General features: G+C 42.2%; 1 protein-coding gene and 1 long non-coding RNA gene across 10 annotated transcripts in view; one reads left to right on the top strand and one right to left on the bottom strand.

The window, feature by feature from the left end:
• Nucleotides 1–10,424, top strand: part of LOC108176496 (uncharacterized) — a 126,784-nt gene extending 116,360 nt beyond the window's left edge. Inside the window, exon 3 of the long non-coding RNA XR_016235612.1 lies at nucleotides 10,113–10,424. This is a non-coding gene — a long non-coding RNA (uncharacterized LOC108176496). The remainder of the gene's footprint in view (nucleotides 1–10,112) is intronic.
• Nucleotides 1–24,788, bottom strand: part of SPIDR (scaffold protein involved in DNA repair) — a 454,456-nt gene that overhangs the window by 117,232 nt on the left and 312,436 nt on the right. Inside the window, exon 11 of one of the 9 annotated variants that reach the window (XM_089335200.1) lies at nucleotides 13,596–14,290. The exons of 7 other annotated variants lie outside the window; for them this stretch is intronic. In XM_089335200.1, the coding sequence (XP_089191326.1) occupies nucleotides 14,269–14,290 (22 nt within the window). In that variant the 3' untranslated portion in view covers nucleotides 13,596–14,268. Of the gene's footprint in view, nucleotides 1–13,595; nucleotides 14,291–18,705; nucleotides 19,009–24,788 lie in introns of those variants that run through there. One more of the 9 variants, XM_089335199.1, reaches the window with a different exon arrangement.

The raw sequence follows: 24,788 nt of genomic DNA, 5'->3' as shown, positions 1-24,788 counted from the left end.
ACTGCCCTTTTGTTCCAGTCTCTCATTCCCAACATAATGAAGAATTCTGGAGGAGCTGCATATTATTTGATTTGACAATGGTTCACCCAGAACACAACTTTTGTGCAACCTCAAAGGAAAAGCCCAGACACAAGAGCAGAGATCTTAGTGAAAATGTAAACAATTAGTCAATCAGTGTGAGCTTCCAGCAGGTCCTGATGACTCCATGTGCAGCACATGCTGCCAGCAAACCCACAACAAGCATCTTTAGTATTCCCATTTTAAAGTGGGAAAAACAACATTAAGATATGTTACCCAAATTCCAAAAGCAAACAGGCGGTGAAGATGGAGTACAGGCCTGGGGCTAGCACCCAAGTCCTTCAAACAACTTCTCAGCTGTGGTTGGAGCGCAATTTTCTGAACTCATCATGGGCTCGACAATGTTTATTTTTATTTACTCCAACATGCAGCTCATTCTGCACTTCATATCAACTATACAAACTTAAAGACAAAAATATTAATAAAAGTTAGTACAGCCTTGCATCCTGATATTTTATCTCATACTATAAATGCTGACCCAAGAGCCTGTCTTCAAAGTAACCACCAATATAGTCTGCAGTTGGAAAAGGCACAGAGAGACAGAAGGTCTTTCTGAGGACAAGTTGACGAGAGACATGGCAGAGGACACCTGTGAAAGGTCAGCACCACTCAACCCCTGGGATGTGACTGCAGGGCCTCTGAACCCAGGGACAGTGGGAGGACTGCAGAGAGACTGGATGCAGGTAGGGCAGAGAAGGCAGAGTACAGGACTCCTTGTTTTGGCTATCACCATATCAAGCTCACTGGGACAGGGATTTGAAGAAATCAGCTATCTGCTCTGGTCTCATTTGTAAGTATTTGTATAGTGTCTACCATATGTTGGGCTAGTTCCTGAGAAATGCAGCAGAGGAACACCAAACCAGATAACAATGGCCCACCTTGGAGTAGAGAGGTCAGGGAGAAAGGGAAACAAGAGGAGACATGAAGACTGTCTTGGGAATTAGAAAGTGATCTGCCATACTGACTGTCCTCCCCATAGCCTTCCTGGAAGACTGTTGCACGGTCACTGTCCAGGGTTGGCCAGTCCTCCTCTGAGCATAGCACTCATGGCACAGTCACTTCTGCACTGTGCTCCCAGTATGAACACCCTGGACAAATACTGGTTGAATAAAAATATTTACACTTAAAAAAATCTGGAATAATAATTAATTTTTAGAGATAAAATCAGCATTATCAGTATTTCAAGAAATAAACTGATCATTGGGCTAAGTCTTTCAAAATGAAACTTAACTGGGATAAATATAAAGCACTACACAACTTCACAAATGGTAGAGAAGATGGGACTCATCAGCCCCTCCAGGAACTGTACTGCCAGGACAATTACTAGGACTGCCATGGTGACCGGAGCCATGTTCAGGGCTGTCTTGTTGAAAAAGCAGATAGACTGATTCTCTGTGAGCCTGAGAAGAAGTATTAGCTGCAAGGGGTGAAAGATTCAGGCTCAGCACAGGACAGAGCATTCTCAGAGTGAACTGCTTGTGGACAGCAGGAGAGCAGCAGCTCGGCCACCAAAGTGCTCACCTGTGTTGCAGCTGAGACATAGTCTGCTCCTTCTCTAACTTGCCTTTCAAATAAATAAAAAATAAACTAAAAAAAGACATTTAAACTAAAAATAAAAACACACAGAAAACTGAATTTGGTGATGTTAAGTAATCCTAACACTTGGAAAGAAGCACACAGAGATGCATCTTGTAGAATTACATCTCATAGCACATGAGGTCAACTCCAGGACTAAATGAAAAGTGAGATTCAATGTTAACAAAACTTAACGCTGGCTTCCATTTTAGAAAACTCAGTACAAAAAGTTTTTTAAAGTAGGTAGTGCGGGGCCGGTGCTGTGGTGCAGTGGGTTAAAGCCTTGGCTTGAAGCGCCCACAACCCAAATGGGTGCTGGTTCTAATCCCAGCTGCTCCTCTTCCGATCCAGCTCTCTGCTGTAGCCAGGGAAAGCAGTAGAAGAAGGCCCAAGTCCTTGGGCCCCACATCCACATGGGAGACCTGGAAGAAGCTGCTGGCTCCTGGCTTTGGATCAGTGCATCCAAGGCTGTTGCGGCCACTGGGTTTATTTATTTATTGGGGAGTGAACCAACGGATAGAAGACTCTCTCTCTCTCTCTCTCTCTGCATCTCTCCAGCTCTGCCTTTAAATTAAAAATAAATAAATCTTTTTAAAAAATAAATAATCATAAAAATCTAGCCAAATAAACCAACTTGAAGTGACACAGAGGGGAGGGATTCTGACAAACAAAACCACACACACAGAACCCTGCTAACAGTGCAGTGATCACCTGCTTTTTTTCTAATCCAGCACATGAAACTTTCATGTTAAAGGCATCTTTTGGCATAAAGGAGCTGTTTCAGGACACTGTGTACCCTGAGGAAGTCACGAATCTTGACGACAGACCATGGCTTGTTGCTGGCCCAGCCCAACAAGGGAGCAGCAGCCCAGCACAACAGCGTGGCACAGAGAAACAACTTTCATTCCAACTTAGTATTTCTTACACTTGAAACAGCATAAAGTGATCTGAGGTCAGTATTTTGGAAACATTAACTCATATCATCCAGGGCAAGACTTGTTATGGAGGTGACTCTGTTTCATGAAGATATTTTAGACAGGAATTGTATCTTCTCTTTCTTATAAACAACATTTTCTTAAATTGCAGGGTGATGTGCTCCAGTAGGCACTTGATAAAATTCTGCTAATTGAACAGCACTTCTGACATGTTATGATGTTTAACCCTAGCAGTAACAGGTAGCTAATAATAGGCCTTATTATTTTCACAGGACATGACTAAATGGTGATGCTTGCTCTTTTGGTGACCATGATGATGTTCACCCCACCACACAATGATGTTTGAGGACCAAGAGGTCTCCCGACCTTTTATTCTCAATCCAGAAATGTTATGAATGATAACTGAAGTCAAAGATTTTCTGGGAATGTGTTGTGTATGCTGGCTTTCCTCTGGTTTTGTCTAAGTCACAGATGCTCTTGCTTCAGATTCTCCTAGGTACAAGAGGAGCTAATCAGCTTCATGTTCCAGGATATTATGAAAGGGGAGTTAAAAAATAAGTGAATTAAAACAACAACAACAATAACAACAAGTAAGTTCACAGTGTATAAACCTGACAAACATTACCTCAGCCAGAAACCAAGGTCAGCATCCCCAGAGGTCAGTTATGTTGATGGCATGTCCCCTTGAAAGGATGATAAAAATGGCACCTCTGCGGTAGCTCAACCCTTTTCCAAACTATTACCCATCTAAATATCAGAAAACACCAAGCTATGAGATATTCTACAAAATACCAATAATTCTGACATAAGGGCAATAAAAAAACCAGGATGATCTAAGAGGTACCTTCAATGACACGACAATTAAAGGTCATGTGGTGCCCTGGGTTGGACACTGGACTAGAAAAAAGACATGAGGGAAAAATCTGAGGGAATCTGAATAAAGTATGGACATAAGTTAGTAACAGTGCATCAAATCAGTTAATCAGTTCTGACAAATGTGTCATACTACCATATGATGCTAACAACAGGGAAACTGGTTATGGTATGTTTTTCTTTCTTTCTTTCTTTTTTTTTTTTTTTTGACAGGCAGAGTGGACAGTGAGAGAGACAGACAGAGAGAAAGGTCTTCCTTTGCCATTGGTTCACCCTCCAATGGCCGCCACGGCCAGCACACTGCGGCCAGCACACCACACTGATCCGATGGCAGGAGCCAGGTGCTTCTCCTGGTCTCCCATGGGGTGCAGAGCCCAAGCACTTGGGCCATCCTCCACTGCACTCCCTGGCCACAGCAGAGAGCTGGCCTGGAAGAGGGGCAACCGGGACAGAATCCGGTGCCCCGACCGGGACTAGAACCCGGTGTGCCGGCGCTGCAAGGCGGAGGATTAGCCTAGTGAGCTGTGGCGCCGGCCTTATGGTATGTTTTTCAAAAAGATTATTCATTTATTTGAAAGGCAGAGTGACATAGAGAGAGAGAGGGAGAGAGAGGAGGAGAGGGAGAGAGGGAGAGAGGGAAGGAAGGAGAGAGGGAGAGAGGGGAGAGAGAAAGAGAGAGAGAGAGAGAGAAAGAGAGAGAGAGAGAGAGAGAGAGAGAGAGAAAAGCTTCTATCTATTGGTTCACTACTCAAATGGTTGCAACAGTGGCTGTGCTGAAGCCAGGAGTCTAGAACTCTATCCAGGACTCACAAAAGGAAGGCAGGGGACCAGGCATTTCCAATGCCTCCCTGGGCACATTTAGCAGGTAGCTGGGTTGGAAGTAGAAGTTCAGTTGGGACTTGAACTGGCACTCCAATATAGGATGCTGGCATTGTAAGCAGTGGCCTAATCTGTTGTGCCACAATGACAGGTAAGGTACTAATGTAAGATGTGGACAACAGGAGAAATTGGGTATGGGGGCATGTGGAAACTCACCATATTATCTTTGCAATGTTTTTTGCAAATATAAAACTATTGTAAAGTTGAAAATTTTCTTTAAATTAAATAATACAGCTATGGTAAGTAATAAGACTATTATTGGAAAGAAGGATCAAGTAGAATGGAACTAGCTCCTCATGACTGAAAGGAATTACTTTATTTTCTAAAAAATATTTATCTATTTATTTATTTGAAAGGCAGTGTTACAGAGGCAGAGAGAGAGAGAGAGGGAGAAGTCTTCTATTTGCTGGTTAACTCCTCAAATGGCTGCTATAGCTGGAGCTGGGCCATCTGAAGCCAGGAGCCAGGAGCTTCCTCTGGGTCTCCCACATGGGCACAGGAGCCCAAGGACTTGGGCCACCTTCTACTGCTTTCCCAAGCCATACTAGAGAGCTGGATTGGAAGAGGAACAGCTGAGACTTGAACCAGCAAACATGTGGGATATAAGCCCTGAGCCCTGCAGGCAGTGGCTTTACCTTCTATGCCACAGTGTCAGCCCCCAGCAATTATTTTCATAATTTGGTTATAACACTACTAGAAAGAATTATCATCGGAAGATCTTTCTCTCTGTCTCTCTTTCTCTCACTAACTCTGCCTGTCAAAAAAAAGAGAAAGAATTATCCGATTAAGTAACTTTCTAATTGCTAATTATATAGTGCATCAGGTAAAAATGCTTGATTATGCTATGCAGAAAAAACACTTGACAAATCCAATGCCCTTTTATATATATATAAAAAACAACACTCAACAGATTAGGAAAAGAAGGGAATTTACTCAAGCTAGCACAGGGGTGAGCTATTCACAGCTAATAGCCAAGCCAATGGTAAAAGATGTTTTCCCACTAAGATCAGGAACAAGATAAAGTTTTCTACTTTTGCTACTTCCATTCAATGCTATAGTACAAATTCTAGCCAGAGTAATTAGGCAAGAAAAAGAAAAACAAATGGTAAACAAACTAGAAAGTAAGAAATAAAACTATTCATAGAGGGCATGATCTTTTTTTTTTTTTTTTACAGGCAGAGTGGACAGTGAGAGAGACAGAGAGAAAGGTCTTCCTTTGCCGTTGGTTCACCCTCCAATGGCCGCCACGGCTGGCGCGCTGCAGCCGGCACATTGCACTGATCCAAAGCCAGGAGCCAGGTGCTTCCTCCTGGTCTCCCATGCGGGTGCAGGGCCCAAGGACCTGGGCCATCCTCCACTGCACTCCCTGGCCATAGCAGAGAGCTGGCCTGGAAGAGGGGCAACTGGGACAGAATCCGGCACCCCGACCGGGACTAGAACCTGGTATGCTGGCGCCGCAAGGCAGAGGATTAGCCTATTGAGCCACGGCACCAGCCTAGGGCATGATCTTACGTGTAGAAAATCCACAACTCTGTTATAGCTAATAAACAAGTTCAAGAAGATCAACAATGATTGACAAAGAAAAATATTTCATGTGTTATGTTTCATGCGTTATCAATGAAGAATCTGAAAAGAAAACTAAGAAAGCAATGGGTTTATAATAGACTCGAAAGAAGTGAAGTTAACCAAAGAGGCATAGAATTTCATACACACATGCATGCACATAAACACACACAAACAAAACATTCATGAATGAAATTAGATGAAGACCTAAATAAATGGAAAGGCATCCTGTTTTCATGGACTGGAAGACTTAATATTAAGATAGTAATACTTCCATACACAGATTGAGAGCAATCGCCACCAAAACAAATAACCATTTTTGCAGAAATAGAAATGCTAATTGTAAAATAAAGACAGAATTTCAGTGAACCTTCTCTAGCCAAATTAACCAAAGTTGTATCAAATACTTAAATACATAAGCTAAAACCATACTGCTCTTGAACCAAAACACAGTAGTAAATCTTCATGACCTTAGACAACTGATTCTAATAAAAAACACCAGAAGTACAATCAACAAAAGAAAACATAGGCAGGTGCCGTGGCTCAATTCGCTAATCCTCCGCCTGTGGCGCCAGCACACTGGGTTCTAGTCCCGGTTGGGGCGCCGGATTCTGTCCTGGCTGCTCCTCTTCCAGTCCAGCTCTCTGTTGTGGCCCGGGAAGGCAGTGGAGGATGGCCCAAGTGCTTGGGCCCTGCACCCACATGGGAGACCAGGAGAAGCTCCTGGTTTCGGATCAGCATGGTGTGCCGGCCGCAGCGCACTGGCCGCAGCGGCCATTGTGGGGTGTACCAATGGAAAAGGAAGACCTTTCTCTCTGTCTCTCTCTGTCCACTCTGCCTGTCAAAAAAAAAAAAAAAAAAAAAAAAAAAAAAAAAAAAAAAAACATAAATTGGATGTCATCAAATTCAGAAAGCAGAAAAGTGGGTGCTGGTGTTTGCGGAATTCTGAGTTAAGTCATCACTTATAATGGCAGCATCCAATATTGGAGTGCTGGTTTGAGTCTTGGCTGCTTTGCTTCTGATAGGCTCTCTGCTAATGTGCCTGAGAAAGCAAGGGAAGATGGCTCAAGAGGTCAGGTCCCTGCCACCCACATTTAAGTACAGGATGGAGTTCCAGGCTCTGGGTTTTGGTCTAGATCAGTCCCAGTCATTTTGGTCATTTGGGGAGTAAACAGTAGAAGAGGAACACACTCTCTCTCTGTCTCTCCCTCTTTCTCTCTATTGCTCTGCCTTTAAAAATAAATAAATACATCTTAAAAAAGAAAATGAAAAGTCAGATTTTACAGTGGAAGGATTTTTTGGCAAATTATGTGTCTGATAGGAGTCTTTTTAAAAATTTTTTATTTTTTTTCAGGAATATAATGATCCTTCCCACCCTGCCTTCCCTCCCACTCACACTCCCACCCTTCTTCCTCCTCCTCCTCCTATTCCCATTCTTAATTTTTACAAAGATCTATTTTCAGTTTACTTTATACTCATAAGGTTAACCCAACACTAAGTAAAGAGTTCAACAAAGAATATGAAGAACAAAACACTGTTCCTCAACAGGCAAGACAAAGGCTGTTAAAAATTATTGAATCTCAAAATCTAAATACTATAGATTATCTTTTAGGTACTATATTAGTTACCACAGATCAGGGAAAACATATGGCATTTGTCTTTTGGGACTGGCTTATTTCATTTTGTTGCAAACAACAGGATTAAATTTTAACTGCTGTGTAGTATTCCATTGTGTATATATACACCATAATTTTTTTATCCAGTCTTCAGCTGATGGACATCTGGGTGGATTCCATACAGTCTTTTTTAAAAAGATTTATTTATTTATTTGAAAGTCAGAGTTACACAGGGAGAGGAGAGGCAGAGAGATAGAGAGAGGTCTTCCATCTGATGGTTCACTCCCCAGTTGGCTGCAAAGGCCAGAGCTGCGCCAATCTGAAGCTCTTCCGGGTTTCCTATGTGGGTGCAGGGCCCCAAGGACTTGGGCCATCTTGCACTACTTTCCCAGGCCACAGCAGAGAGCTGGATCGGAAGAGGAGCAGCCGGGTCTCGAACTGGCGCCCATATGGGACGCTGGCACTTCAGGCCAGAGTGTTAACCCGCTGCACCACAGCGCCAGCCCCCTCCATATAGTCTTTTATACAGCATATAAAAATATCTCTGGGTGCCGGTGTTGTGGTGTAGCAGGTAAAGCTGCCATCTGTGATGCTGGCATTCCAGTTAAGTGCTGGTTTGTGTCCCAGCTCCTCCATATCCCAGCTGTTCCACTTCCAATCCAGCTCCCTGTTAATGGTCTGGGAAAAGCAGTGAAAGAAGGCCCAGGTGTTTGGGCCCCTGCCATCTAGGTGGGAGACTCGGATGAAGTTCCTGGCTCCTGGTTTTTGTCTTGCCCAATGCTGGCCACTGTGGCCATCTGGGGAGTGAATCAGTGGATGGAAGCTCTCTCTCTCTCTCTGTGTCTTTGCCTCTCTCTCTGTTACTGCCATTCAAATAGATACATAAATTTTTTTTTTTTTAAATAATACCTCTGGGAAGGTATTGTGGCACAGGGAGTTAAGCCACAAAAACTGTGATAACTGCATCCCTTATCAAAATGCTGGTTGATGTCCTGGCTACTCTGCTTCTGATCCAGCTTCCTGCTAATGTATCCTGAGGGGCATCAAATGATGACTACAGTGTTGGACCCCTGGTACCCATTTATGAAACCTGGATAGAATTGCAGGATTTTGGCTTTGGCCTTGTCCAACTGTGGCTATTATAGGCATTTGGAGAGTGAACCAGCAGATAAAAGACATCTTGCTCTGTGTCACTCTGCTTTTCAAGTAATGAAATAAGTAAACATTCAAAGAACAAACATTAAAAAAACTCTAAATAATTCAACAGTAAAATGGTAACACAATAAACATCTTTTAAGTCTATTTTTCTATTTATTTATTTATTTTAGAGCTTTATTTTATTTTATTTTATTTTATTTTATTTTCACAGGCAGAGTTAGACAGAGAGAGAGAGAGAGAGAGGGGTCTTCCTTTTTCCGTTGGTTCACTCCACAAATGGCTGCTACGGCCAGCGCACTGCGCCAATCCGAAGCCAGGAGCCAGGTGCTTCTCCTGGTCTCCTAAGCGGGTACAGGGCCCAAGTACTTGGGCCATCCTCCACTGCCTTCCCGGGCCACAGCAGAGAGCTGGACTGGAAGAGGAGCAACCAGGACAGAATCTGGCGCCTCAACCAGGACTAGAACCCGGGGTGCCAGCACTGCAGGCGGAGGATTAGCCAAGTGAGCCGCGGCGCTGGGGTTGTCTATTTTTCAAGAACTTTTTGAAGTCTTTTGTAAGTAAAAGCTAATGAGTACATACAGACAAAATTCAGATGGTTCTACTAGGTAACTAAGAAGCCCATTCTATAGCATCCACTTCAGAGGCAGTGACAGGAAACTGTCTCTTATGTAAACTTCCAGGTAGTCTATACACATGGGGAACAAAAGGGAACTTCAAAAAGTTTGTTGAAAATGGAGTTAAAAGATATACTCTTGTATATGAAGCATGCAGTCAGCCCATCATATCCAAAGGGTGGATGAAACCAATTGTGGCTTCATCATTTTTGGACAAAAATAACTGTGTCTATACTGAACATCCAAGAATTTTTTCTTGTCATTATTCCCTAACAATAACATAACTAACAGTAACGTAAGTACTGACATAGTATTTATGTTTCATTAGATATTATAAGTAATCTAGAGACGATTTAAAGATTACAGGAGGATGCAAATACTGCCCAGTGCACCACAATGCTGCCCTCCTCCCCCATATGCTTCTTTAGAAAGCACATAGAATTCAAAATTTGAACATTTATTTTTATGGACACAGAATGAGGCAGAGTAAAAATCAGAATTATGTTCCGAAGTTTCAAAGATAAGACTTCCTGGTAACCTTGCTGCCACTCCAGTTGCCTACTCTCTTATAGCTCACAGAGAGGCCCTTGGAGATCTTCAGTTTCTCTGCATCCAAATGTCTGTGAACTTCCTGGGTATTCTGGGCTCCACTGTATCTTATTCCTGTGCAAAGACTTGAAGTACAGAGCTGTAGAAGCTACTTCTTAAGTTTTCCAAGTTTATAAAGTGGTAGACACCCAGGCAATTTTGACATTGATTTATTCTTCATAAGCCTGAACATGTGAGTACAGTCTGGTCTTCTCTTCTTGTTCTCTTTGCAGGAGCTGCTGACATTGCAATCCCATACCAGAAAGAAGAAGCAGGGTTATATGCAGGATGGAAGCCAAGTGGTGGGTGGATATGCGGCTGAGGACCTCACAGGGCCCTACGCAACAGAGCTAGTGAAGTCTCCTGGCCAGCTTCCACCAGATGGCTCAATTCTCTTTTTTCATCTAATTCACATCATGGGTTATTTCCTCTCAGGTCATCTAAAGCATTGCATGCTAAACTTGCATTTTAATGCTTTCATCATCTACTATTTCTTGATCTTTATTTATTCTGCATTAATTGCCATAAATGTTTTAAAACCCTTATATTTTTGTCAGCTGAATTCTATTTTTTTCTTTATAAACATTCTCCTTCAAGAGCTGCCCTTGTTCCTCTCTAGTCACCCTCCAAAGGGTCCCTCTCTTTGACTTCTTCCTGAGTGGTTTATGTTGACGGAACATGCCTCAAAGGATCTCAGTTCCAAGTACCTCACTCTGTCTGAAGGGAGTAGATTAGACTTCATCTGTATCTGAAAGCAGAGTATTCCTGTTGATTCCTACCTCTGTGGCCTCCTTGTCAATCTCCTTACACACATGACAGCACTTGCAGCACAACTCCAAGAAGGGAACACACAACCTCACCCTACTCCCTCTGCTGTTCAGACAGTCACTATTTTCCCATCAGCACATACTTGTTAAGTGTCCACTGCATTCATGGTCCTGTACCAAAACCAGATGAGTCATAGTCCTTGACCTTAGAAAGCTTATTTATGGCTAAATGGGAGAAATGAAGCAAAGTATGGGATTATTCTGAAGGAGCTGACAAGAATCAGCGCAAGGTATAATACCCTGCCACTAGTTTCACAATATAAGTAAGCACCTGTCTAGATGCCCTTGTATCTGCCACTCTTTTTTTGTATCTGTGCAAATAAAAGAGAAGGTACAGAATATTTTTAAAACCATTGCCCAGGCAACACAGTACCTGCTCTTATGTTATGGTCTGTCTCTCTTGGGAAGCAGGGTGTTCATCCAAGGAACTGAATTGTTTGGGAGGATCTGTTTACTCTGTGGAGATGGGGCTGACCTGGTTCAAGTCATTTAGAACTGCAGAGCCAAGAAGTCAGCACAAGGATGAGCCTACCAAGACTGCCAGCTGACTGCACCCATTCCTATGGGTCTAGCAGCAGCTGGGACATAGGGCAGAATAGGTCACTTGACATGGACAATAGGGAGGAGAGGAAAGGGGAGGCACAGCAAGGTGTAGCAGCTCAGCTGGAGTGGGAAGTCAAGTAGGGTCAGACTTGATCCTACCCCACTGGTGCTTTTCTTGTTCACAGAGGCATTCAGCACTGTGTTCTTACATTCAGCAGTCCCCAGAGACTCTGCCAGGCTGTGTGCCTTTTCCCATGACTCTTCTTCATGCTGACATCTCAGCAAAGCACATTCCAGAGCTGCAATCTGGCTCATAGGAAAGTTCTAGTGTAACCACAGTGCTGTTCCAGGTCACAGCTGCAGGCATGGGAAGGGGGAGCAGGGAAAGGGTGGGCAGACTATTCAGGTCTCAAGACTCTTTTAGGAGCAAAAGTTTCCAGGGAAAGGAGGTCAAGGACAGAGAGGGAAAAAAATTCCATGCCTTTTATATAGGGCCACCTTGAAGTCATCCTTGATCTTGATGGATGACAGGTGCTGGAAATTTACCATGGGAAGGTTAAGATGCAAGTTTATTGCATATAGCTTGACAGTATATGAAACTGGGAAGTTACTTTTCTTCATTCTGTCATGAAAACTTTATAACTGTTCATACTGATGTTAATAGGCTGTTGTCATTCCTTCTCATTTCTTTCTTCAAATCAAATCTAAATCTAACACTGGTTTAATTCTCATATATAAATCACAACAGGTGTTTAGCACAGTGGTTAAGTTGCTGCTTGGGACACCTGCATTGCATATGCTAATGTGTATCTTCGGAGGCAGCAGGTGATGGCCTGAGTACTTGGGTCCTCGCCCACCCACATGGGAGACCTGGATAAATTCCAGGCTCCTGGCTTCAGCCTGGCTCCTTCCTGGCTGTTTGCATGTATTTGGGAAGTAAACCAGTGGAGAGATGATCACTTTCTCTCCTTCAAATAAAAATAGAGAAATAAATTAAAAATAAAAGTAGGAAAAAAGGAACATGAAAACATTCATTGCTATTTTCATATTATCTATAAGTTCACTTAGAATGTCAATCAAGGTATATATAAGAGAACATAAGTACTGCCTAGTGTTTAAAGAACATGAAATACTGCTTTCAAATTATCTACATCTCTGATTCTACTATGAAACATTTAAAATTTCAGTCAGATAGCTATGTCATGACACTACACCAATAAAATGATAAAAGCTTAGAGAAGAGACAGAAGGATGGAAAATGAATCACTTTTCTGCCATCTGGAAGAGAAGAAATGATATGTACACAAAGACATAATATAGTTGCAAATGGTACACATTTAACTGAAATATATTTGAGGCCTCATATAAAGTAGCCCCAGTATTTGCAGAAAATGCAATAAATACTACTACACCAATACAACTAAACTTAATTCTTACCCACAAAGAAGGCTCAACCTACAATGTTGGGCCGTATACAAAATGAATCACAGACCTAAATATAAGAGCAAAAAATGTGGCCAGCGCCGCGGCAATAGGCTAATCCTCCACCTGCGGTGCCGGCACACCAGGTTCTAGTCCCAGTCTGGGCACTGGATTCTGTCCTAGTTGCTCCTCTTCCAGTCCAGCTTTCTGCTTTGGCCCAGGAGTGCAGTGGAGGATGGCCCAAGTCCTTGGGCCCTGCACCTGCATGGGAGACCAGGAGGAAGCACCTGGCTCTTGGCTTCGGATCGGTGCAGCACCGGCCATAGCGGCCATTTGGGGGGTGAACCAATGGAAAAGGGAGACCTTTCTCTCTGTCTCTCTCACTGTCTAACTGCCTGTCAAAAAAAAAAAAAAAAAAAAAGGCAAAAAATGTAAAACTTTTAGAAGAAAGTGTTTATAACTTTGGATTAGGGAGTGGTTTCTTAGATACAACAAGGAAAACAAAAGCAATGGTAACAACAAAAGATAAATTGGGTGGTATCAAATTATAAACCTTTGTGTTTCAAAGGACATTATCAAAAAAGTTAATAAAGTCCCATAATAGGGAAAAAACATTTGCAAAATTAGTATCTGATAAGGGACTAACGTCTGGAATCCATGAAGAACTCTTATAACTGAAAAATAAAAAGACAAGCAATGAAATTTTAAAACTAGGCAAAGGGCTTGAAAGATATAAGGGGTCATCAAGAAGTTCACGGAAAACATGAATTATCTTAATTTTATTTTCCTTTGACTTTCTGAATCTCCCTCATATTTCTCCAAAGAAGACATACAAGCAAGAAGCACATGAAGACACTCAGTGACATTAGCCATCAATAAAAAGCAAACCAAAGTCATAGTGAGGTATCACTTCATACATACTTGGACAGTTGAAATAAAAAAAAGTTTTATTGAGGATGTTGAGAAACTGGAACCTCATACATTCATGTTGGGAATATGAAATGTTACAGCCACGTTACAAAACAGTCTGGCAGTTTCTCAAATAATTAAACATAGGTATCATATGACAGGAATTCTGCCCCTAGATAAATGTCCAATAAAACTGAAAATGTGTCCACACAAATAAAAGCATGAATGTTCACAATAACACTTTTCATAATTAGCCAAAGAATGGAAAGAGCCCAGATATATACTAACTGATAAAGATATAAATGAAATATGCTATATCCATATAATAGATTATTATATTTGGTAAAAAATGAAGTACTGATGTATGTCACACTATGGATAACTTTGAAAGGAGCCAGTCACAAAAAACCACAAATTACATGACTCCATTTGTATGAAATGTACAGTATATGCAAATATGCGTAAATAAAAAGTAGATTAGTGTTTACCAGGGGCTAAGAAGAACGTATGGGATTTCTTTTTGAGGTTAAAAAAGTGTCCTAATATTAAAAATTATGATTATGACCACAACTCTATAAATATAATAAAAAGATGAATTTTATGTGGTGTGAATGACACATCAATAAAACTCTTTAAAAACATGGGGGATGTAGAGGGATAAGATAGATTGCATCAACTTCCTCTTCAGTCAAGATCCATCTTCTAGATATCTGTGTGCACACCAAAGAACAATAAATATTAGACCTGTAAATTCATAGCATCTGATAGTGTTTAACACTTCACAACAAGTCAGAATATGAACAGGGACAATGATGAAGAATAGAAAAGACTGTGGATGTCCATTAATAGAATTAGCAGTAGACAAAGTTGAGAAGAAATAGGGCCAAATGACCCTGTGAGGTGTCATCAAGACCACCAGGAATTGTTTTAGAGCAGAAATAAGAAAAAGTTCAAGAGGGTAGCAACTGAGATTGAAAAGTTTATTTAGGATTAATGAACAAAGAGCTAATATTAAGAGATTATTAGAATTTATTGAGAGAACAGGTAAGAAAACTAGACTAGGCTATGACACCAATTGTGTATACAAAACAGAATCTCACTTTAAAATAACTCAAATCACAATAAAAATACTCAAATCATTCAAAATGAGCAAATTCAATTTTTCTGCAACACGAAGAAGCAAAAAAGTTCATAATAAAGAAAATAGGCATTACAATAACTGCTTTATGAGAATGTGATGCTAAGCAGGTCAATGAATGAAATCATCCCACAGACTTTGGTAGTATGTGGGCGTATACAAAAGAACAGATGAAACCATCATGCGTGATGGGGAGTTGTCATCTTTCCTTTGGGTTCTTTAATCAAGGGCAGGAATGTGTCACTTCTGGAGAAGGAATTCCATGCCTTCCTGTATCAAAACAGCATATTACCTAAAAGTAAAGGTTCACAGCAGGGAGAGCATTGTACCCACCAGGGGACTTGGCTGAGGACTCAATGTGCCACAGCTGAGTGCCTAAAGGAATCCAAGAAGCTTGACACAAGTCTTTCTCCACTGTCTAAACATACACAAAAGGCAATCTCTAATCATCACATCCCCTATCTATTAGTTCACACTCCTCACTCTGCTTTAATACTGGATCAGCTTCACTATTAAGAGTCAGGGATGGAGGCCAGCGCTGTGGCATAGTAGGCTAACTCTGCCTGTGGCACCGGCAAACCATATGGGCGCTGGTTCTAGTCCTGGGCTGCTCCTCTTCTGATACAGCTCTCTGCTATGGCCTGGGAAAGCAACAGAAGATGGCCCAAGTGCTTGGGCCTCTGCACCCACATGGGAGACCCAGAAGAAGTTACTGGCTCTTGGCTTCAGATGGGCCCAGCTATGACCCTTGTGGCCATTTGAGGAGTGAATCAGAGGATGGAAGACTTCTTTCTGTCTCTCCCTCTCTCTGTAACTCTACCTCTCAAAAAAAAAAAAAATAAAATAAAATCTTAAAAAACAAAAAACAAAAAAAACAGAAAACAAAATAAGAGTCAGGGATGAGGGCCGGTGTGGTGGAGTAGGAGGTAAAGGTGCCACCTGAGACGCCAGCATCCCATATGGGTGCCAATTCATGTTCCAGCTGCTCCACTTACCATACAGCTCCCTGCAAACGGCCTGGGAAAAGCAGAAGATGGTCCAAATGCTTTGGCCCCTCCACCCATGTAAGAGACCTGGATGAAGTTCCTGGCTTTGGTTTGGCCCAATCCTGGCTGCTGCAAGAGAGTGAATCAGTGGACAGAAGATCTCTGTCTATCTCTGTAACTCTGATTTTCAAATAAATAAATAAAATCTTAAAGAGTTGGAGATGTCTTTGTTTAAGGTTCAGGCAATTACAGAGCAACCATAACTAGTAGTACCAGCCAATAACTCTACCCAGCATTAGGGCAGTTTTCTGCAACATGTTTATGCAGAGGTGTTCAAATTTCTGTCTTGTCTGACTTTACACAAATATTTATTTTCTAAAGTAAATGGCCAACAACTTGAAGGGAGTGATGAGGGGTGGAGGGTGGGGTAAGGTGGCCAAAAGCACAGAAGTGCAAATGAATTCCAAGTAAGCCTCTTCAGCAGATGAGGACAGATTCAACACTAATACTGAATGCTGGTTTATAATGTGATGTCTCTTCTTTGCTTATTTTAGGTTTCTATTATTGTAATGAGGTTATTTATTGACATTTTACAATTTTGAGTATTTGGGATTGCTTTTATTTTTTAAATGTTTCACTTTGTAAATTTTTATTTATCTTCATTGTATTCGAAAGACACACACACATACAAAGAGGGAGAGAGGGAGAAAGAGAGGGCAGGAGGGAGAGAAAAAGAGAGAGAGAACACAATCTACCAATGTGTGCAACAGTCAGGGCCAGTCCAAAGCCAGGAACCTAGAATTCTATCTGGTTCCTCTAAATGAGTGGCATGGATTCAACCATCTGGGCCATTACCTGCTCCCTGGATGTACATCAGAAGTAAGTGGGACTGGACATTGACTAGTCAGGACTCAAACCAGGCACTCCAACATGGGATGTGGGTGTTGCAAGTGACATCTTTTTTTTTTTTTTTTGACAGGCAGAGTGGACAGTGAGAGAGATACAGAGAGAAAGGTCTTCCTTTGCCGTTGGTTCACCCTCCAATGGCCGCCACGGCTAGCACACTGCGGCCGGCGCACTGCGCTGATCTGATGGCAGGAGCAAGGTACTTATCCTGGTCTCCCATGGGGTGCAGGGCCCAAGCACTTGGGCCATCCTCCACTGTACTCCCGGGCCACAGCAGAGAGCGGGCCTGGAAGAGGGGCAACCGGGACAGAATCCGGCACCCCGACTGGGACTAGAACCCAGTGTGCCGGTGCCGCAAGGCGGAGGATTAGCCTACTGAGCCACGGCGCCGGCGACCCAAGTGACATCTTAACTGCTGTGCCAAGCCCCTACCCTGTGCTTACTTTTTAAAGACTTAGTGAGGTATTCTTTATTGAGCACTTATTACATTAGAAGCATCATGCTAAATACTTTACATACATAATCCCAACACATCATTACTATGAGTCTGGATTATGGTAATGCATTATGATTCCAGTTTTACAGATAAGGATATACCCCAAGTCTCCAGGCTAAGGGGCAGAGTCAGCAGTCAGCCAGCCTGATATCAGACCTTTTGTTCCTTTCATTGAACAGTTTACTTCAATATATATATATATATATTTTTTGACAGGCAGAGTGGACAGTGAAAGAGAGAGAGACAGAGAGAAAGGTCTTCCTTTGCTGTTGGTTTACCCTCCAATGGCCGCCGCGGCCGGTGCACCACGCTGATCCAAAGCCAGGAGCCAGGTGCTTCTCCTGATCTCCCATGTGGGTGCAGGGCCCAAGAACTCGGGCCATCCTCCCAGGCCACAACAGAGAGCTGGCCTGGAAAAGGGGCAACCGGGACAGAATCCGGCGCCCCGACAGGGACTAGAACCTGGGGTGCTGGCGCCACAGGCAGAGGATTAGCCTATTGAGCCGTGGCACCGGCCTACTTCAATGTACTTTTAAAAGAAAACTGGTCAAGGCATAGCAGGTTAAGCCTCTGCCTATGGTACCTGTATGCCATACTGGTGCCTATTTGAGTACTGGCTGCTCTACTTCCAATCCAGCTCTCTGCTAATGGCCTGGGAAAGCAGCGGAAGATGGCCTTAGTGCTTGGGCCCCTGTACCCATGTAGGAGACCTGGAAGAAGCTCCTGGCTTTAGATTGGCACAGCTGAGTTCATTGAGGCCATCTGGAAAGTGAACCAGCGGATGGAAGATCTCTCTCTCTGTGTCTCCCTCCCTCTGTAGCTCTGCCTCTCAAATAAATAAATGAATCTTAAAAAAAAAAAAAAGAAAAAGAAAAAAAAGAAAACTGGTGCCTACATGTACCATTTGGAAACAATAGACAGAATGCCCTCACTATGGTTCTATTATTCTACTTCAATTTGGACATTCTCATCCGCTAGGCATCAACAAAACATTCACTGCAAAGCCTGTGTCTCCTCTGGAACATTTCCCATTCATTCTGTGTCTAGCTGGCTTTCACCCTCACCACTCTCTTATACCTCGTGTTCACAGAGTTACCCAGGAACTCCTTGCCAAATCCTGGGCATGGTACTCTGGACTGGCTGCATTAGACATCTTTTTTTTTTTTTTTTTGGACAGGCAGAGTGGACAGTGAGAGAGAGACAGAGAGAAAGGTCTTCCTTTGCCGTTGGTTCACCCTCCAATGGCTGCTGCTGCCGGTGCGCTGCAGCCGGCACACCGCGCCGATCTGAAGGCAGGAGCCAGGCGCTTATCTTGGTCTCCCATGGGGTGCAGGGCCCAAGCACTTGGGCCATCCTCCACTGCACTCCCGGGCCACAGCAGAGAGCTGGCCTGGAAGAGGGGCAACTGGGACAGAATCCGGTACCCCAACCAGGACTAGAACCCGGTGTGCTGGCAACGCTAGGTGGAGGATTAGCCTATTGAGCCACGGCGCCGGCTGCATTAGACATCTTACAACATATGTAGAGTTACACAATCCCACACGGTGAACCCCATCCTGAATGCCCCAAAGGCCCCCAGGTTTTCTGCTTGTATCATTGGCTGGGCCTCCTTGTTCCCTCTGCTGGCCCTTCTACTCACTCTGCAACGTGAGAGGACCTTAGAGTTCAGTGCTACATTTATTTTATTTTATTTTTAAAGATTTATTTATTTACTTGAAAGTCATTGTTACTTAGAGGAGAGGCGGGGGGCGGGGGGAGTCCTTCCATCCGATGTTCACTCCCCAGATGTCCGCAAGGCTGTAGCTGCGCCGATCCAAAGCCAGGAGCCAGGGTCTCCCATGTGGGTGCAGGGTCCCAAGAACTTAGGTCATCTTGACTGCTTTCCCAGGCCATAACAGAGAGCTGGATGGGAAGTGGAGCAGCTGGGATTAGAACCTGCGCCCATATGGGATGCTGCTGCTTCAGGCCAGGGTGTTAACCCACTGCGCCACAGTGCTGGCCCCTACATTTATTCTTTACTTTGTTCCTATTATTTCCCTAAAGTTATATCTTCCATCACCTTACTTTTATTTTTTTTTAAAGATTGATTTATTTATTTGAAAGTCAAAGTTAGAAAGAGAGAGAGTGAGAGACAGAGAGATCTTCCATCTGTTGGTTCACTCTCCAAGTGGCTGTAACTACAAGGGCTGAGCCATGCGCTTCCTCCAGGCATGACCCTACCTTTATATACTAGCTATGTCAGGATACCTCTGGAAGCATGTACAGGGAGGAGAGGTGGGAGGCACAGCCTAGGATGAGGAGGGCTGGTTGGTGGCAAGGACTGGCAAGAGCACATACAACCTGCTGAAATAAGCAAATGAATGAATATACAAATACTTATGCTCATCAGGTATAGAGTAAAAACCCCAAAATGTTTTAAATTTTTAAATTTATTTTTAATTTATTTATTTGAGAGGTAGAGTTACAGACAGTGAGAGGGAGAGACAGAGAGAAAGGTCTTTCTTCCATTGGTTCACTCCCCAAATGGCTGCGTCGGCCGGAGCTGTGCTGATCCGAAGCCAGGTGCTTCTTCATGATCTCCCACGTGGGTGTAGGGGCCTAAGCACTTGGGCCATCTTCTACCGCTTTACCAGGCCGTAGCAGAGAGCTGGATTAGAAGAGGGGCAGCCAGGTCTAGAACCGGTGCCCACAGGGGATGCCGGTGCCACAGGCGGAGGATTAACCCACTGCACCATGGCGCCGGCCCTGAAAACCCCCAAATATTTATCTCCAATCTAAAATCCTTCTCTGAGTATAAGTCTTGTATGTTCAGCTTTTCCACATGCCACCTCTTCTTGAATATCTCAGAAATCTCAAACTAAACAGGTCAATTCTCAAGCTTTCCCCCAAACCTGCTGTCATACCAAGATTCTCATTTCAGAAAATGGCCCACTAGTCCACCAAGGAACTCAGCTGAGGAACATTGTTGGTATTTCCTTCCATTTTATTTCCCATACATGCCCAAGCCTCCACCAACTCATTTCACATGTTTAGATATGCATGTTTTTCATTTCCCTATGAGACTCAGGACCCTTCCAGGCATCCCTGACCTGTGCCACAGCAATGGACACTTCTACCATGTTCCTACCAGACACACTTATTTTCCCAAACCACTTTCCATCTGACAGTTATTACTGTCTTTGCAACAGAGCCACCTTATTCGTGGCCAAGTGGGCATCACAGCAAGTATCACTGCTCCTGAACATGACTTACAAGGTTGTAAGAGGTCTGCTTGTCTGTGCTCTCTGCTGACCATACTGGCTTCTCCCTCAGAGCCTACACAGGCATCTTCTTTTCTATGTGCAATTCTCTTTCATCTGCTCTTTATCTGACCAACACCTCATTATCTTTCAGGTGTCAAACAGTGCTGTCTTAGAATACCCATCCTTGACTCCTCTAAACTAAATTTTGTTCTTTTGCCACAGTATGCACCCCCACTCCCCTTTTCTCACCAGGGCACTTACGACAAGTTATACCCATAAAGATTTCTGTTTTCATGATTTTGTGTGTGACCCCTCCCCTGATCCCATGATAATGCTTCACAATTATGAATGTAATGTTTTGTTTTAGGACCCAGCTCAGGCATTTCTGAGAGATGAAATTAAATTACTGGCTTCTAAGTTATCTTTCCTAAGGACAAGGAAAGATAATGTTTCAGCAGAGGAAAAAGGAAGGTGCTAATAGAAATCAGCAGGATCTTGGAGTTTAGTAATAATGGTCTAGACCCACTCCAGTAGGACACAGAGAGGCTCTAGAGAATTCACTGACTCTTTATTTTGGCCTCAATTTCCACTACAAATTATCTCCAAGGGTTCTCTTTCTGTCAGAGAGAGAGAGAGAGAGCGAGAGAGAGAGAGAGAAACCCATGACTTTATTAGTCATGCTTTAATAATCAACACGTAGTAGATCAGAACAGATTGTCTTGCCTGGTGGTTAGGGAGTGTGATCTTTGATTTCAGTCATTTGTAAAACGTGGGCTTGTGTTGGTTACTCTGACCTACAATACCTTGAGAAACCTCAAAGAAGTATTTTCATTAATAGTTGGGAGTTGAATGAAGTCATCCAGAACAATGGACAGGAGACTCTTACAGTATTTCTGAAATCTAAAGTACATTTTTGATAATGTTTCATAACTCAGAAGATATAAGTTCACTGACAGAAAGATCTTTAGGTAAAGTAGATTATGGTGAGACCTCAAGAAGAGCCATTCTGAATGGCTTTTCATTCTTTCATAATCCATTCATTATAATTAAAGATTTTTCTTGTAATCAACAAATCATTGAATCATACCTTTTTGCCCTAACTGACTAGGGTAGAAATCACCACTTTCAAATGGAGTAGGTAATATATGTATATTGAGTGTAATTATTAATATATCTGTATTTAAATCTCCTAATTAAGCTGTTTTATTTGTTTACTCTCTACTTTTTTGGTCTTCTAGTCCTTTGTCCCAAGGAGACCAGACTTAAACTGCCTTTAGTTGAAAGAGGTAACTGCTTATGCAGTTCTCCTATGTCTTTTGATGAGTCTGTCAAAGATACACCCAAATGTGTCCCACAATGTATCCCACCAAAGTTATCTGTGAACAGAAAGCTGACTACAGAAATAACAAGTAGTAAAGAATGGAATTGTCTAGGCTATTTGTCTACATCTTCTAACAATGTTTTATCTTCGATATGTGTCGCATGTGTATGTATAAAAAGCCTACATCAGAAAGCACATTGATAGCGAGCAGGCATTTAGCCTAGCAGTTAAGAGGCCCAGGTACCACATCAGAGTGCCTGTGTTCAGCTTCTGCTTCTGGCTTTTGTCCAGTGCAGACCTAGAAGGCAGTGGAAATGGCTCAAGTAACGGTTACTGTCACCATATAGAAGGCCTAGATTGAGTTTTGTGCTCCCAGATTTGACCTGGCACAGCTCTGGTTGTTGTGGGCATTTAGGAAATGAATTGGCAGATGTGAGCTCTGTCTGTATGTTTCTCACATAAACAGATACATGGGTAGAAAGATAGATGAATGTAATGAAGAAAGTATATTGCTAAATGTGTCTCTAAGGCAGATACTTTAATAAACTTTTCATTTTCTCTCTCTCTCTCTCTCTCTCTCTATATATATATATATGCACACACATAGGCAAAGAACTAGTAGTTGGTAAAGTACAATTCTACTTCATTCATTCTTTCATTTATTTTTTTGAAAGGTAGAGTGAGAGTGACAGTGAGAGCAAGTGATGGACATTCCATCTGCTGTTCAGATAGTCCCATCAGCCATGTTTGGACCAGACTGAAGCCAAGAGATTCTATTCTGATCTCCAACACTGGCCATCTTCTGCTGCAAACCTAAGTGCATTCCTGGTATGAGATGCTGGCATTGCAAACAGCTGCTTAACCTGATGAGCCACAATGCCAACTCTATAATTCTACTTCTATATTAACCTGATTTGTAAACTGAAGACCCTGTTTATTATCACAGCAAATGAATCAAGAAAATATTAATGATCATTCTTTTACCCAAAAGACATTTCAGCAGTCCTGTCCAAACCCGAGGTCAAATGGTATCGTTCTATCTTCACAGGTTCATTATCCTACAAAGTCCAGCCAAATCTCCTTGGGGTGAGGCACTTGTCCGATTGATGCGCAGGGAAACCTGATTCCTGGGTCATCCTTAATCCAAACACAGCTTGGTTCTAACTCAATGTCCTTCCTTTTATCTTGCCTCCAATAGTTTCTGCAACTGTGCCCTTTTAGTATTCTATATTCCATTATGTTTTTCCTTTTGTCCACTTATAAAAATGTCAGCAAGAGAAAATCTGAGGCTTGTGTTTCCTCATCTGCAAAATGGGAATATGATTCCCTAGTCTCAGGGCTATTATAATCTCATATGTGCTACAAGAAATGTACCACACAAGAGGGGACAAGATTCACCTCCTCCTCCACAAAGAAAAATCCAAGCAACAGGTAGATGGATACAAAAACAAGACCCAGCAATATACCACCTGCAAGAATCTCACTTCATTAGTAAAGACATACATAGCTGAAAGTAAAAGGGTGTGAAAAAGATATTTCATGGAAGCAGAAACCAAAAGAAAACAGGAATAGGCATACTTATATCAGACAAAACAGACTCTAAGACAAAAACTATAATAAGAGACAATAAAGGTCACTATGTTACAATCAGGAGATCACTTAAACAAGATGATATGACCATAGTATACGTGTATGGACCTAAGAAAGCCCTTCATTTTATAAAACAAATGTTATTAGATATAAAGAGAAACATAAGCTCCAATACAATAATGCTAAAGAACTTCAACATCCTATTATTCACTAATGTTCATATCTAAACAGAAATATCAACAAAAAACATCAAGAGTTAAACTATACAATAGACCAAACAGACTTAACACAATGATGGAATATTCTATTCCACTGCTGCAGAATACACATTCTTTTTCTCAGTATATAGCATATTCTCTGGGCTAGACCATATACTAAGTCACAAAACTAGGTCTCATCAAATGCAAATTTAGGCAGTCCGTATCTTTTGAGAATTTAATTCATTTACATTCCAGATTATTGATAAATAATGACTTAGTCCTGTCATTTTCTCTTTAAAATTTCTTTGGTTTGTTTTGAATATCCTTTGTTCTTTTTCTAATGGGTTTTATACTTTCACACATTTTTGTAATGGAAGTTATCCTTCTTTCTTTGTATATGTAGTATATTCTTAAGCATCACTTCTTAAGTGATAAAGTCATTTCCTTTAGTCCTTATTTAGCCGGCGCTGTGGCTCACTAGGCTAATCCTCCGCCTTGCAGCGCCGGCACACCGGGTTCTAGTCCCGGTCGGAGCGCTGGATTCTGTCCCGGTTGCCCCTCTTCCAGGCCAGCTCTCTGCTGTAGCCAGAGAGTGCAGTGGAGGATGGCCCAAGTACTTGGGCCCTGCACCCCGGCCTCGTCGGCCATTGGAGGGTGAACCAACGGCAAAGGAAGACCTTTCTCTCTGTCCACTCTGCCTGTCAAAAAAAAAAAAAAAAAAAAAAAAAAAAAAAAAAAAAAAAAAAAAAAAAAAAAAAAAAAAGAGTTCCTTTAGTCCTTATTTTTTATTTATGAAAGATTGCTTCGCTTGGAGAAGTACTCTGGGTTAGCATTTTCTTCCCTTTCCAGAATGTAGAATATACCTTTCCATTACCTCCTGGCCTGTAAGTTTTGGATAAAAAATCTGTTAATTTAATGGGAATTGCCCAAAAGTCCCTGGCACTTTTCTTTCCCAAATTTTAGAATTCTTTCTTTGTGCTGTACTTTTGAAAGTTTGATTGTGATGTGTCGTGGAGAAGTTATTTTCTGTTCATGTCTATTTAGGGTTCAGTGGGCTTCCAGTCCTTGGATATTCGTATCTTTCTCCAGATTGGGGAAGTTTTCAACTATTATTTCATTGAACAGGTTTTCAAGGCCAATTCTCATTTATTATCATGCACTGATTTCCTAGCTTTGTTTAACTGTCTGTATTCTCTTACATCTTTTAGAATCCTTATAATTATTCTTTTAAATTCATCAGGAATTTCATCAATTTCCCCTTCTTCACAATCTGATATCAAAGCGTTACTGTGTTCTTTGTGGAGTCTTACTGACTTGCTTTTTCATACT

Source organism: Oryctolagus cuniculus, chromosome 6 (genome assembly GCF_051225735.1).
Source record: "Oryctolagus cuniculus isolate XC-2025 breed Fujian yellow rabbit chromosome 6, ASM5122573v1, whole genome shotgun sequence".
Classification (NCBI taxonomy): domain Eukaryota; kingdom Metazoa; phylum Chordata; class Mammalia; order Lagomorpha; family Leporidae; genus Oryctolagus; species Oryctolagus cuniculus.
This window is presented reverse-complemented; position numbering and strand designations above follow the sequence as displayed.